The sequence below is a fragment of the Dunckerocampus dactyliophorus genome, chromosome 9 (assembly GCF_027744805.1).
Source record: "Dunckerocampus dactyliophorus isolate RoL2022-P2 chromosome 9, RoL_Ddac_1.1, whole genome shotgun sequence".
Lineage (NCBI taxonomy): Eukaryota > Metazoa > Chordata > Actinopteri > Syngnathiformes > Syngnathidae > Dunckerocampus > Dunckerocampus dactyliophorus.
In genome coordinates, this window is record NC_072827.1 from 31,501,877 (window position 1) to 31,516,009 (window position 14,133).

Below are 14,133 nucleotides of genomic sequence, written 5' to 3' on the forward strand. Positions count from 1 at the left end.
TCCTCCATGTTCACATCCAGGCTTTTGAGGATGTCTACATTGAGACCAGGAAGAACATCAAAACCGTGCTGGAGTACGCCGACAAGATGTTCACCTACATCTTCATCTTGGAGATGTTGCTGAAGTGGGTGGCCTACGGCTTTGCCAAGTATTTCACCAACGCCTGGTGTTGGCTCGACTTCCTCATTGTTGCTGTAAGTCCCACAACTCCAAGTACCAATCACCAATAGTACCTGCTGTGTACAACTACTACATATAGTACCTGCAGTGTACAACTACTACCTGTATACTGTTGTAGTCACTATGTATTCTTTACTTGCGTATCTTGCTTGCTGCTGTAACAAGTCAATTTCCCCGCTGTGGGATAAATAAAGTACAAATACCTGTATACAGGTATACCTGCATACCTGTACAGCATACAACACAGGTGGGAGCAAGTCAGTATTTTGAGTCTAAGTCATGTCTCGAGTCAAGACAAGACAGGTCGAGTCGAGCCTGAAGTCTTGAAATGTTCGAGTCTTTCCAAGTCATAAGCTGTGTTCAGTGCAGGGGTGTCATACTCAAGTTATCAGGGGGCCGCTGGAGGCAAGGCTGGGAGGCTGAGAGTCATGCTGGGAATCTCAGGGTACCTCATGATGCGATACCATATGGTGATACATGGAAAAATCAGCATTCCATTAACTCGACACTCGTTTCTCCACAAGCGTGGTAACGAACGAGATGGTTGTGCGTGTTTATTCTTTTCTTCACTTCTTTTGTTCTGCCAAGTCCTTATCAGACGTCGTCTCGTTTCTTCTTCTGCTTTCATTTCTTCTTCTTCTGTGACTTTCGCCCAATTTTCTGCCGTTCTCGTGAGGAGCTCCTCCGAGATGACGTGTAAGATGGTGACTCCACTCACTGAGAAGTAACGGAATAGAAGTTTATAGCGGCTGTATTTTAGTCAGAATGATAATGTTGACAAACATGCTCATCCACAGCAGGGTTTAGTATCACTGTACTTGGATATATACTGTAGATATTCATTGTGGTACTTGGCTTCGAAAAAGTTGCTGAAGTTACGTGTTTAGATAGATTAATACTTCATTCATCTCCAAGTGCTGTGGGGTAGCGTTCTGTCTAGTGACTCCCCTGTTCATTTCTCCATGGGACACACTCACTCTTAGTTGCACCCTACGAGTAACACCGCCTCAGCTCAGACCTCTGATGTGACCCGGCTGGTCACAAATGGCCCGCAGGCCAAGGGTTTGGGACCCCTGGTTTAGCGTCTCTCAAAGAAAATACCATTTTAACAATGTAACAATCTTATTACATTTGAAAACTACAATGAATGTATTTTGAATTGTTTTATTTCTGCATTCATGTCATCCACGCACTCGTTGTTTGTTCTTAAACCTGATTGGACGTTAATAGGTGCATTCCATCAGGCAGATTCTGTGGGAAAATGTGTTGTCTTGCTGGATATGACATCACGATTGCATTAGGGTCAGAGGTTAGGGTTTGGGGGTCAGGGGTTAGGGTTGGGGGGGATTAGGGGTCAGGGGTTAGGGTTGGGGTGAATCCAAAAAAATAAAAAACTCAAAATAGATTCATTGTATTCGTCAAATGTTATTTGAATACGTTGGATGGGGACACATTTTACTCAACACACTCACTGCAAATCTCAAGTGCTTTCAAGTCATCAGACTCAATTTCAAGTCACAAGTCCAAGTGGAGTTGCAAGTCTTTGACGGTATTGTCAAGTCAAGTCCAAAGTCAGCAAACTTGTGACTCCAGTTTGACTCGAGTCCCAACAGCGATCACGTTCCCCATGACGAGATGAGCAACAAGCAGCAACGAGCTTTACGCCTCCCGCCCGTTAGCAAATACACACTAGAAGGATGAAATATTGGCTGCCAGTGACATGTACTTTAAACTTTCGTTCAAGTTCAACGTGGTTTTAGAAAATGAGCTCATAACACGATTCCCTGCTTCCAGTGAATACCTGCTCCTCTTTGTGGTTTGGGTCCATAATAACTGCAGCATTTATACTTCACTTCTCGGGGAAAGTGATTTCAAGTGTGCGTTGGGTCAATAATGTGACGCTGGGAGTCGGTGTGTTCCAGGTGTCTCTGGTCAGCCTGACAGCCAACGCCATGGGATTTGCTGAACTTGGTGCCATCAAGTCTCTCAGAACCCTGCGAGCCCTGAGGCCCCTGAGAGCCTTGTCAAGGTTCGAGGGCATGAGGGTGAGTCCTTTCTTGTCATGTGTCATTTTACAATCGAACCAGTGTTCATCTAACTCAGCGCTGAGCCATATTTTAGTCATGAGTCATTCCTATACACGGTATTTATTCACTGCATAAATATGTCATTTTGTCGTCTTATTTAGTGCAATTTTTACATTAAATGTTTGCATGCAGACATATTCTTCTTCATTTTCTTGACAAAATGCCTTCATAAATTCCTCTAAAATGCACCTTGGAAATGTAATTATGATTATGTGCGTTAATGTTTCAAAAAATGACATTGACGCAAGACGACACATTTGCTTGGTTTGACCTAAATAAAAGTATAAGTAAATAAAATAAATACATAAATGAAAGCATAAATAAAAATATTTAAAAATTTGAATATTACTTAACGTCTAAACTAAAAAAGACAAATAAAAGTGTAAAAAATAATTTGAAAATAATAAAAATGACATTATAAAAGGGGTAAAACATAATTTAAAATACATACAAATAAAAATGACTTAGATAAAAGTGTAAAAACAGAATTTAAAATACAGTAAATACAAATAAAAATGACTTAAATAAAAGTGTAAAAAATATAATTTAAAAATAAATAAAATTGAATTAAATAAAAGTCAAAAAATAATTTCAAATTAATAAATACAAAATGACGTAAATAAAAGTGGGTTGCAACTAAATGACCTTTGGAAAACGTTGCTCCCAGGTCGAGGCCAGCTGAGAAGGGGAGACAGACCAAGCTTCAGCGACATTGTTATGGTAGCAGCTAACAGGAAGAACTATTTTTCTGGCGTAGAGACGCAGCGCCTCGCGCCGCTACCAAGTGTTAGCAGGCAATGCGATAGATCACCAACCCGTACTGACTGGGAAACAACAGCAAGCATATGAACAACTAGGAATACACAACCAAATGATGTGTAAAGTGTTAGTTTCTACACAGCTAGATGGACTGTGTTGTGATATCATGTGCTATGTGCTCCATGTATCACAATCAGTATCATGGTGACTTACTCCATAGACACTTGTTCATCTGGTCCAACTGGTCTGGGGCGTCTTTTCCACTTGGTTTCGGGTAGGTGGAAAAAAGTTTCGACCACTGCAGGGATTGTTAGCGCGAACAATTCTTGGTTCGTTGTGATGCAGTCTCTTGGAGCAGTGTCCTCGCCATACACATCCATAGTAACACTGTATGCCACACATGCAGCAGAAACACTCCTCACTCATTGTGTCGGCATGACTTGGCAAGCTCCACATTTACAGCACCGAGTCATGCCGGTCCTGACTCTCTCGGCCCACCCGTCTGCTCATTCTCCGTATATTCAGGCTGAGATAAGCTTCTGGGTCCTCATTTGTCCAAAAGCAGTCTTTGGTGGCAGCTCTTGCAAAGTCTGCCATGATTAGTAGATGCAAACAGACACGCGCTTTCTATGCTGCTATTGTTGATGGAAGTAGCGTTAGTTCCTATCTATGTTGCTATGTGACATCAATGCACCCAGGAAAGAAGTTCCGCTAATTTTTAAAATGATCAAAATAGTTAAGTATGACATGTTATCATGAATGCTCCCAGCATGGATGGAAAACCATAAAACCTTGTTGGAGCTTTTTTAGAGGGCCTTATAGTCAAAATATGTGTATCCCATTACATGCAACGTTAGCGCCCTCATGCTAACTATTTTTACATCTTTACAACACACAGAAAAGGGAAAGACATGTGCGTCCATGTTTCATAAATTCCAAAAAAAGCGCACTTTCCCTTTAAGAAGACTCAGACCCGAGCTAAATGCACATGTTGTGTCAAATATTCCCAGAATAAAGTGAATGTTTTGTGTTTATTTGATGTTGTGCAGGTGGTTGTCAATGCCCTGCTGGGGGCCATTCCATCCATCTTCAACGTGCTGTTGGTGTGCCTCATCTTCTGGCTCATCTTCAGCATCATGGGAGTGAACCTGTTTGCGGGGAAGTACTACCACTGCGTCAACAGATCCACAGATGAGCGTTTTCTGCCCTCAGAAGTGAGGAACATGACGGAATGTCTGGCCTTGGGGAAGGAGGCGGCTCGTTGGAAGAATATTAAGATCAACTTTGACAACGTGGGACTGGGTTACCTGGCACTGCTGCAAGTGGTGGGTATATCAATATCTCACGCATGAGGTCCTCCATTAAAATGGAACATGCACACAGGCTACTTTCAAGGGTTGGATGGACATCATGTACGCTGCAGTCGACTCCCCAAGCAAGGTGATGACTTGTGACGTTTCTCTTTTACAATGTACAACAACAAAAGATGATAAATGTACTATGATTGGATTTTGTCTTGGCTTGTTCCAGCCCGAGGAACAGCCCGCCTATGAGATCAACCTGAAGATGTATCTGTATTTTGTTGTGTTCATCATTTTCGGAGCATTCTTCACTCTCAATCTCTTCATTGGCGTCATCATAGACAATTTCAACCAGCAAAAGAAAAAGATAAGTGTTTTATGCTTGTATAACTACACGTTCACCTGCAGAAAAACACCAAAGATGCATCCAGGGACACAAGCTCAGATTTGTTTTCCCGACACAAACACAGTAAATATTCACAACTCAGCATTCACGACCCCCCACAGTCACACATATTTAGTCTTTTTTTTTTTTAGGCGCTTTCTTTCCACAGAAAGCACATCTCGTTCACCGTGAGCTGCTAATCATTTGTAAATACTTGGTAATACAAGTCAATGTACAGCATGAATGTACCACTGTAAGGCCCACAATTGTTTGTTTTAACTTTTTGCTTTGTCCACATTGGACAGCAGCTCCAACTTATTGTTTTTAGGGGTGTCTTGATCCGATATTAGATATCGGTCTGATATCAGCCAAAGTAAGCAATATTGGAATATATCAGTCAGCACCTGATTCCAATATTGGCACTCCAATGCAAGCAGTCCATTCCTTGTATTCATGCACGTTTAGCAGGGGGGTACGACTGACGTCAGCCGTGCGGATGTATGTTTCATTAAAGTCAGAAAAAGACGTTGCAGACGACTTTATTGTCAATAAAAGTGTACACCACATGCATCAAGAAGTAAATGGATCTCTTTTCCTCATACCGACAGTTGATGACTATCATCCATATTTGATACTGACCAGCCAGGACAGTCGTTTGTACAACTTCCCTACATCTACGCAGATTCAATATTTCAGCTTGTCAAGTGTTGGTTTTCACGTTCCTCTCATCCGCTCTATACTTTGGAGGCCAAGACATCTTCATGACTGAAGAACAGAAGAAGTACTACAACGCCATGAAGAAGCTGGGCTCCAAGAAGCCCCAGAAACCGATTCCCAGACCGTCGGTACGCAGCCTGAACATCGGATCGGTCGTCATTCTCCTCTGATTGCCTGTCTGCTTGTTTTCAGAACAAGTTCCAAGGCTACATCTTTGACATCACCACCAAGCAAGCGTTTGATGTTGTCATCATGGTTCTGATCTGGCTGAACATGGTGGCGATGATGGTGGAAACGGACGACCAGTCCGAACAAAAGAAAGAAATCCTCAGCTGGATCAACGGTGTCTTCATTTGCGTCTTCACGGGCGAGTGTTTGCTGAAGATGATCGCACTCCGCCATTATTTTTTCACAAACGGTTGGAATGTGTTTGATTTTATCGTCGTGGTTCTCTCCATCATCGGTACGACCCGTGGTGTTGCGGTACATTCTGATCCGGGTGTGCGCTTTACTAACAGCCTTTGCTTTCCTTCCTCAGGTATGTCTCTCTCTGAGCTGATTGAGAAATATTTTGTGTCGCCGACCTTGTTCCGGGTCATCCGACTGGCTCGAATCGGACGCGTCCTCCGCCTTATTAAAAGTGCCAAAGGGATCCGTACGCTCTTGTTTGCCTTGATGATGTCACTTCCTGCCTTGTTCAACATTGGCCTCTTGCTCTTTTTGGTGATGTTCATCTACGCCATCTTTGGCATGTCAAACTTTGCGTACCTGAAGAGGGAAGCGGGCATCGACGACCTTTTCAATTTCGAGACCTTCGGCAACAGCATGATCTGCCTGTTTCAGATCACCACCTCGGCTGGGTGGGACGGCTTGCTCGCCCCGATCCTCAACAAGTACGAAGACGATTGCAACAGCGCCATGGAGCACCCTGGCAGTTCTGTCAAAGGAGACTGCGGTTCTCCTTCTGTGGGCATCGCCTTCTTTGTGAGCTACATCATCATCTGCTTCCTGATTGTCATCAACATGTACATTGCAGTCATTCTGGAGAACTTTGGCGTAGCCACTGAGGAGAGCGCCGACCCGCTGAGTGAGGACGACTTTGAAATGTTCTACGAGGTTTGGGAGAAGTTTGATCCGCGTGCAACCCAGTTTATGGAATACAACAAGCTTTCTGAGTTTGCTGACGCTTTGGACCCGCCGTTACGTATAGCCACGCCTAACAGGATCGAATTGATCTCCATGGATCTTCCCATGGTGAGTGGGGAACGCATCCACTGCCTGGACATCCTCTTTGCCTTCACCAAACGGGTTCTTGGCGAGGGAGGGGAGATGGACATCCTAAGGGGACAAATGGAAGAGAGGTTCATGGCCTCCAATCCTTCCAAAGTGTCATACGAGCCCATCACCACCACGCTCCGCCGCAAGCAGGAGGACACCTCGGCTGTGGTCATCCAGAGAGCCTTCAGAGAGCATCTGAGGAGGCTGGCGACTGATAAAACCTCAGATGAGGCCAAAGACGACATCCCCAAGGACGAGAAGCCCGTCGACAAGGAAGATCCGGTCACGGACAAGCTTGTTTCCAGCTCAGACAAGAAAGAATCCTCAACTCTGTCTCAACCTTCTTGTAACAGCGTGACAACAAGCGGGAGGAACACGTCTGAAAAAGACAACAGTGAACTGGAGCTCACAGGCAAGGACGTCACCGAGCGTGATGCGTGAGAATGTGGGAGATGCCGCAAAGACGTTGTGATTCATGACAAAATGTTTACAGCGGCACTGGACTCCTCGTGGTGTGGACCTCTATGCCAAAGAACCTGAAGGTTGGTGCCTAAAGGGAAAGATGGCAGTAAAAGCGTCTTTCAGGAGGGATGGATGGGTGTGGGACGTGTTCCAAAAGACACTTGAGTTCATGCTTGAACTTCTGTTGCAGCTAGTGTCGTCTTGGATTCCAACTATATCACGGACTCTTCTGTTGCCTACTTCTTCTGCAGCATTGTGTGGGATGTCTTTTCTTTTTGCACGACTGATTGCCTTTTTATACGCTTTCTTTTTCTTTAACTTTTCAAAGGTGTTCTGTCGGGGGTCAGGGAACTGCTCCAATGCTAGCTGTGCTGCGAACAGCGCGTAGAATACTTGAAAAGTCCAACAGACGATGCTGCAGTTCATGTTGTTTCTGGAATTATGCATGTGTACCATCTTCATCAGCTTGTTTGTTCCCTTGCTTCGTGATATGAGGAGTCAAGACGTGGATTTTTCTAGAAAGGGAAACAGAAATGTTGCAACAATTCTTCTTGCCAACACGTGTGTGGTTGGAAAGTTAGTTTATTTCTCTTTGACATCAACATGCCTGTGAATATTCTCATTCATCCTGGCAACATCTGTCTTAGAAGATGCTCAAAGACTAGGTGGGACACACTAGTCAGACTAGATAGGACAGCTCTAGCTTGAGAGGTGAAAGTGATACCATCGAAACTATCGTAGGTGGGCAGAGGCCCACTCCATTGTATCCTAACCATGGTCATTTGAAGACGTCCTCCTTTAGAGGATAAATAGATTGGATCTTGCACCGAGCTCTCAGACTGGAGCTGTCCTATCTAGTCTGCCTGGTCAGTGTCCCACCGAGTTTTTGATCAGAGGCCAAACGTCTTCTAAGACAACCTCAACATCCCAGTTGGCATCCATTCAGTGCCCTGGGTTTACATGAACATGCATTTGTGTCAGAGTTGAAGGTCATGCAGGGATGTGGACTCTGCATCGGTCTGTTGTGGTGAAGGGGGAGCTGAGCCGAAAAGCAAAGCTCTCAATTTGCCGGTCCATCTACGTTCCTACCCTCACCTATGGTCGTGAGCTTTGGGTAGTGACCAAAAGGACAAGATCGCGGGTACAAGCGGCCGAAATGAGTTTTCTCATGGGGGTGGCTGGGCTCTCCCTTAGAGATAAGGTGACAAGCACTGTCATCCGGGAGAAACTTGGAGTAGAACCTCTGCTCTGAGCTAGATGAGGTGGCTCAGGCATCTGGTCAGGATGCCTCCCTGGGGAGGTGTTCAGGTCCGACCGGTAGGAGGGCTCAGGGAAGTCCCAGGACACGTGGGAGAGACTATGTCTCTCAGCTGGCCTGGGAATGTCTCGGGATCCGCCCGGAGGAGCTGGATTAAGTCGCCGTGGAGAGGGAAGTCTGAGCTTCCCTGCTCAGGCTGCTGCCCCCGTGACCCGACCTCGGATAAGCAAAAGAAGATGGATGTGTGGACAAAAATTTTTTAAAAAGTACAGTTTTCCTTTTAAGTTCAATGAAAGAGTGAATGGCAAAAGCAGAAGAAGCTGTGAGATTTAGCACGCAGATGCATGTTTCTAACAAAGAGGTCATCTTTTAAAGGGGAAATGAAGTCGTTCTGATTGTTTGATGTTTATTGTCAAGAAGGACTGTTCCAAAAGACAAACGATCAGCCACTAAAGCGTTTGCAGCCTTTTTGTTTTGTGGTTCCACTGGCCCGTCACTCATCAGCAACTTGGCAGGGGAACAACTTTGCACATTCAATTTTGTTGTGATATTTGTGAAGGGCATCTCAGGTCACTGCGTTTCTCAGTGTACCATTCTTCCATATTGCTGATTACATTCAACTTTTATCATCAAACTGCTAAAAATAGACCATTATCAGTAATATTGTCTCAGTTGGGCGGAGGTGTCGCACAAGTTTCACGCTCATGTCTTTCGTTGTGGTCCTCACCCTGTTGGTTGTTGAGCAGGTACAAAGTTGTGGCTTTCAAATAATATTGGTTTAGTAAAAATGTCTGTGAACACGTGTGCCCTAAAAAAGACGACCGCTGCTGACATGAGTGCATTTTAGTCCAGTGTGTCTTTTTAATGTTTTGGTGGGACTTTTTCAAATGTTTTTTTTTTTACCTGGCCGTCTTTATTATCATGATAAATATCAAAATTAGAGGTATGCAGGACTGAACGTGGGCACGCGGCCCCTCCTCTCTACTTGTGTTTACATTGGACGTGTGGCTTTTTTGTCACTGATGGCCGTTCGTGTTTTGTGGAGTGTTTCATACATGAATGCGAGTGTATGTTGTGCACGTCATGAAAACATTCAATACGTAACTGCTTTGGGTGGATGATGACACAGACGTAATATCTCCCATCATAAATATGCATAATGCTGTAGCGCATGGATGCACTGCATGCAACACTGCTGTAACCCATTTCAGTGAAAAGCCAACAGAATAAAGACTACATGTACCTCAAGTATGCGTCATGCTTTTATTTTCTACCACTTATTCTGTTCAGGGACAAGTCGCCTTTGTAAGTATTTACACGTTATTACTCTTCCGTGAAAAGTACAAATATTGCGAGTTATGAGATGAAACCACTTTTTTTCCAAGAAAAGTACATCTGGAAAAGCAGATACATGCTTTTCATTGGTTACAATTTGGAGATATATTCTTTTATTCTAACAGCTGTGAAATTAGTCTCAAGGACAGTTTCCAATTGCATTCAAACAGGAGTACAGGCAATCACTACGCTGGAGAGAGCGATGAGCAGCCAACCAAGGGTTAGCAAAGTCCAATCCAGCTCCGAAGAGGAACCCTGTTCCGCTTTCTTTTATGAACTGTGTGAGTTTCACTGATTCACGGGCACTTGAGGAAGACTCAAGTTTCATTGACTCACATGTTGACAAAGATTCAAGTTTCACTGACTCGTGGTTTGACTATGACTCCAGTTTCACTGACCTTCGGGTACTCGGCGAAGACTAGAGTTTCACTGACTAACGGGTGCTCATTGAAGACTCAAGTTTCTCTAACTCTCGGGCACTCAAAGACTGGAGTTTCATTGACTAACACGTTGATGAAGACTCGTGTGTAACTGACTCGCGGGTGCTTGACGAAGACTCAGGTTTCACTGACTCAAAGGTCCTCGACGAAGACTAAAGTTTCACTGACGGGTACTCGACAAAGACTTGAGTTTCACTGACTCATGGGTACTCGACGAAAACTCGAGTTTCACTGACTGACTGGTACTTGAAGACTCGCGTTTGATTAACTCACAGGTGCTCGATGGAGACTCAACTTCCACTGACTCACGGGTACTAAAGTTTCACTGACAGGTACTCGACAAAAACTCAAGTTTCACTGATTCATGGGTACTCAACAAAGATTTGAGTTTCACTGACTCACAGGTTGCCAAAAACTCATGGGTACTCGACAAAGACTCAAGTTTCACTCACTCGTGGCTTGACCATGACTCAAGTTTCACTGTCTCATGGGTGCTCAACAAAGATTTGAGTGTCACTGACTCGTGGTTTAATCATGACTAAAGTTTCACTCACTCTCGGGTACTCGACGAATACTCAAGTTTCACTCACTCGTGGCTTGACCATGACTCAAGTTTCACTGACTCATGGGTGCTCAACAAAGATTTGAGTGTCACAGACTCATGGTTTGATCATGACTAAAGTTTCACTCACTCTCGGGTACTCGACGAATACTTGAGTTTCACTGCTTCACTCCAAGAAATCTGCCATTGGCCCATGAAAGCCATGCGTATGTGTGGTGTTAGATGAAGTGTATACTGTACGTGTAAGCATGGCATGTGAGGGCGTGGATGAAGAGTTGTTGCTATTGTGGCTACAAATGAGCTCCCAGTGTGCGACGTGCGTACGTCCAGTATTCGAGTATTAGCCATCATATTATTGCTATGATTTGTGATGATGACGAACGTGTTCTATTCTGGTTTGTGAGTGTGCTCTGCGGCTTCTGCCGGAAGCAATTAGGGTCTTAAGTGGGTTGAAGATTGGATGAATTATTCATAATAGTCCAAATATTCATTGCAGTCCAACATGCTTTTTACTGCGTGTGACAGCGGTACCCTAAGTACCTAACAAGAGGATGGTGACCACTCATTGATGATTCTCTCTCGCATGGACTGTTACTTCCCAACCGTCCATCCATTTTCTATAGCGCCTATCCTCACCCGGGTCGTGGGAATGCTGGAGCCTATCCCAGCTGACTTTGTGTGAGAGGAGGGGTGCCCTGGACCGGTCCACTTCCAAACCAAAAACAGTAAAATCCTCCTTGGTGGAGGAAACTCCTTAGAAACTCACAAGTTTTTTACTGTATCGGGATGCACGGGTACTCGTCTTCGTTAATTCCTTCACTTACTCAGCCCTGCTACCGCTAGCTAAGTTAGATAATAAAGGATAGTCTTTGGTATGATTTGTATAAATGTATTTCAATTTCACTGAATCACAGGTGCTCGACGAAGCCTTGAGTTTTACTGTCTCTTGGGTACTCGAGTAAGAGTTTCACTGACTCACGTGTTGACGAAGACTCAAGTTTCACTAACTCGCGAGTACTCAACAAAGACTCGAATTTCACTAACCCGCAGGTTGCCAAACACTCAAACTTCACTGACTCATGATTAGTCGACCTTTCACTGTCACATGGGCACTCGAGTTTCATTGACTCACGTGTTGACGAAGACTCGAGTTTCTCTTACTCACAGGTGCCGAACGAACATTCGAGTTTCACTGACTTGTGGTTTGGACCATGACTCAAGTTTCACTGACTCACAAGTGCTCAATGAACACTCAGGTTTCACTGACTCACAGGTTGCCCAAGACTTGGTTCCACTGACTCACAGTTACTCAATGAAGACTCAGGTTTTACTGACTCACGCGCACTCGATGAAGACTCGAGGTTCACTGACTCCCGGGTACTCAGTGAAGACTCGAGGTTCACACGATTCGCCGGTAGTCAACAAAGACTCATGTTTTTACTGATTCGCCGGCACACGAAGACAAAAGTTTCACTGATTCATGGTTGCAACGTGTTGTGCATGTGCTTTGTGACGAGTGACTCAAGCGAATCGATGCTGATGACCTGATTCACTTCGTGTGTGAGTCATGATAAGTAGTTTGCCATCATTACCGTGCAGTAATTGTGACTTGAGTGAATGTGCGTGACTCATGCTGGTAGAGTCGGTAGAAGGAATGGCGTTTCTGTGCAGTGTTTGCGTTGATCATCTTGTTGCAACATGGCCTGCATCCGGATCCACGAGCGTGCTGCCGTTCTGTGAAATAAGGTCCGTTTGGCTTCGGACGCTACCGCTGGAGTGCGCGGAGGAGAAATGTGAGAATGTAAGAACTCTATGTCAGAACTCTAATTCTATTTGCCATAGCTCGGATGTCGATTCCATTAGATTAGCTCGTGGTGAGTTCCTCCTCTGCTCACCAACATTCAAGTGACTCGAGCACTAAAAGTCTTCCCACTTGAAAAAGGTCGGAAAGGGAGCAGTGGGGGTAAAAGAGCAAGTATGGGATCATGTCAGTGACAGGCCAACACACGCTAAGGCTAATGTAGCACATAAAAGAGTTGATTAGCAAGGAAGCGGCCGCAGGTTGGGTATGATTGGGATCAATAACGCTCCATAGAAACCACAACGGAGATGGCCATTAGAATCCAACAGCAGCACATCCCAGGGCGAGCATATTCCACAGTCTTTCCTCTAAAAGCTTTTCAGAAGCATTCCTTGTAAGTGCAGCAACACATGCAATATTTATTGCTTTTTGCAACGTACAACACCTCAATCATGTAAATACTCTCCGCCACTTTTATTCCAAACCTCATTTGAATGGCAAAGATGACGCGCCGCGAGCGCTGGCGAGGTCACGACTTGTGACAGCGTGTCGTCAAGTGAAGCGCACCGCGTTGGACACCAGCATGGACACCGACACCAACGTGATTTACGCTCCAGCTGATCACAGTTAACGATTATGTGCCAGAGTTGCTGCTAAATAATATCTGACAGGACCTCTCTTGGAACAGTCGTACCCGTGCCGGACACACGCGGCTTCTGCTATTGAATGAACGCTGTCAGCGTCAACAGTTCAAACGTAGCAGTCGATGCAGTGTTATATAACACCCCGGCAACAGTTTAGCCACCGCCCCCATGCAAATACAATTCCACGGGTAAACAATGCACAGACAACAACAAACTTGCCTCTTTGCTCCAAAAAAAATAACAAATCATCCTAACCAATATAAATATACCTTCGGTTTTATTCAAACCAGATACATACATTATAAACTTTATTATATTACAATTTAAATCATCGAATAATATATACACTTATATGTGTGTGTTATTTGGATGTTAAAAAGATAGTTCTAAAGGTCTGTCCCTGTAAGAGAGAATGCATTTTGTATTATTTGTGTTGGCAGTTATACATTAACCCGGTCAGGTAGGCTGTAATCAAGTAAATGTATTAGATTAGGAATGCGCCACCCTAAGGCCATATCTATAGGTCAATATTGGTCTTACAGTAATTAAATGGCAAACAGAGAATGAGATAACTGCTTTTTTTAACACCTAGCATGGGAATGGCTGATTTAAGAATAGCGTGTGATGAGCGCCCCCTGGTGGCTAATGCTTGTAATTACAACGACGTGGGTTAAATCGTCCGACCCAAAACAATCACTATTTTTCGAAAGGTAAGGGACTCATTTGGAGTAATATCGTTATTAAACCCTACGTTGGCGTTATTTGTAATGTTATTTTTTATCCTTTGGCGAGATCTCAATATTTTTGGGGGATCTGGCAAAATTGTTTCCATGAAGAGCGTTGTACTTCCGTGTTGAGAGGATGTTTCCGTTGAAACTTCAAATTAATAGCAGCACATTCGTAGAGTTTGTGATTATGAGCGTT

At 44.3% G+C, this 14,133-nt stretch overlaps 1 protein-coding gene across 2 annotated transcripts in view; it reads left to right on the top strand.

Annotated features, from left to right (window-relative positions):
- The window catches only part of scn1laa (sodium channel, voltage-gated, type I-like, alpha), a 36,288-nt gene extending 26,644 nt beyond the window's left edge, over positions 1 to 9,644 (top strand). For both annotated transcript variants that reach the window (XM_054786947.1, XM_054786946.1), the window contains 8 exons: positions 21 to 194; positions 2,103 to 2,225; positions 4,076 to 4,351; positions 4,410 to 4,466; positions 4,557 to 4,694; positions 5,453 to 5,557; positions 5,622 to 5,892; positions 5,968 to 9,644. In XM_054786947.1, the coding sequence (XP_054642922.1) occupies positions 21 to 194; positions 2,103 to 2,225; positions 4,076 to 4,351; positions 4,410 to 4,466; positions 4,557 to 4,694; positions 5,453 to 5,557; positions 5,622 to 5,892; positions 5,968 to 7,148 (2,325 nt within the window). In that variant the 3' untranslated portion in view covers positions 7,149 to 9,644. The remainder of the gene's footprint in view (positions 1 to 20; positions 195 to 2,102; positions 2,226 to 4,075; positions 4,352 to 4,409; positions 4,467 to 4,556; positions 4,695 to 5,452; positions 5,558 to 5,621; positions 5,893 to 5,967) is intronic.
- Positions 9,645 to 14,133: the final 4,489 nt, after the last annotated feature.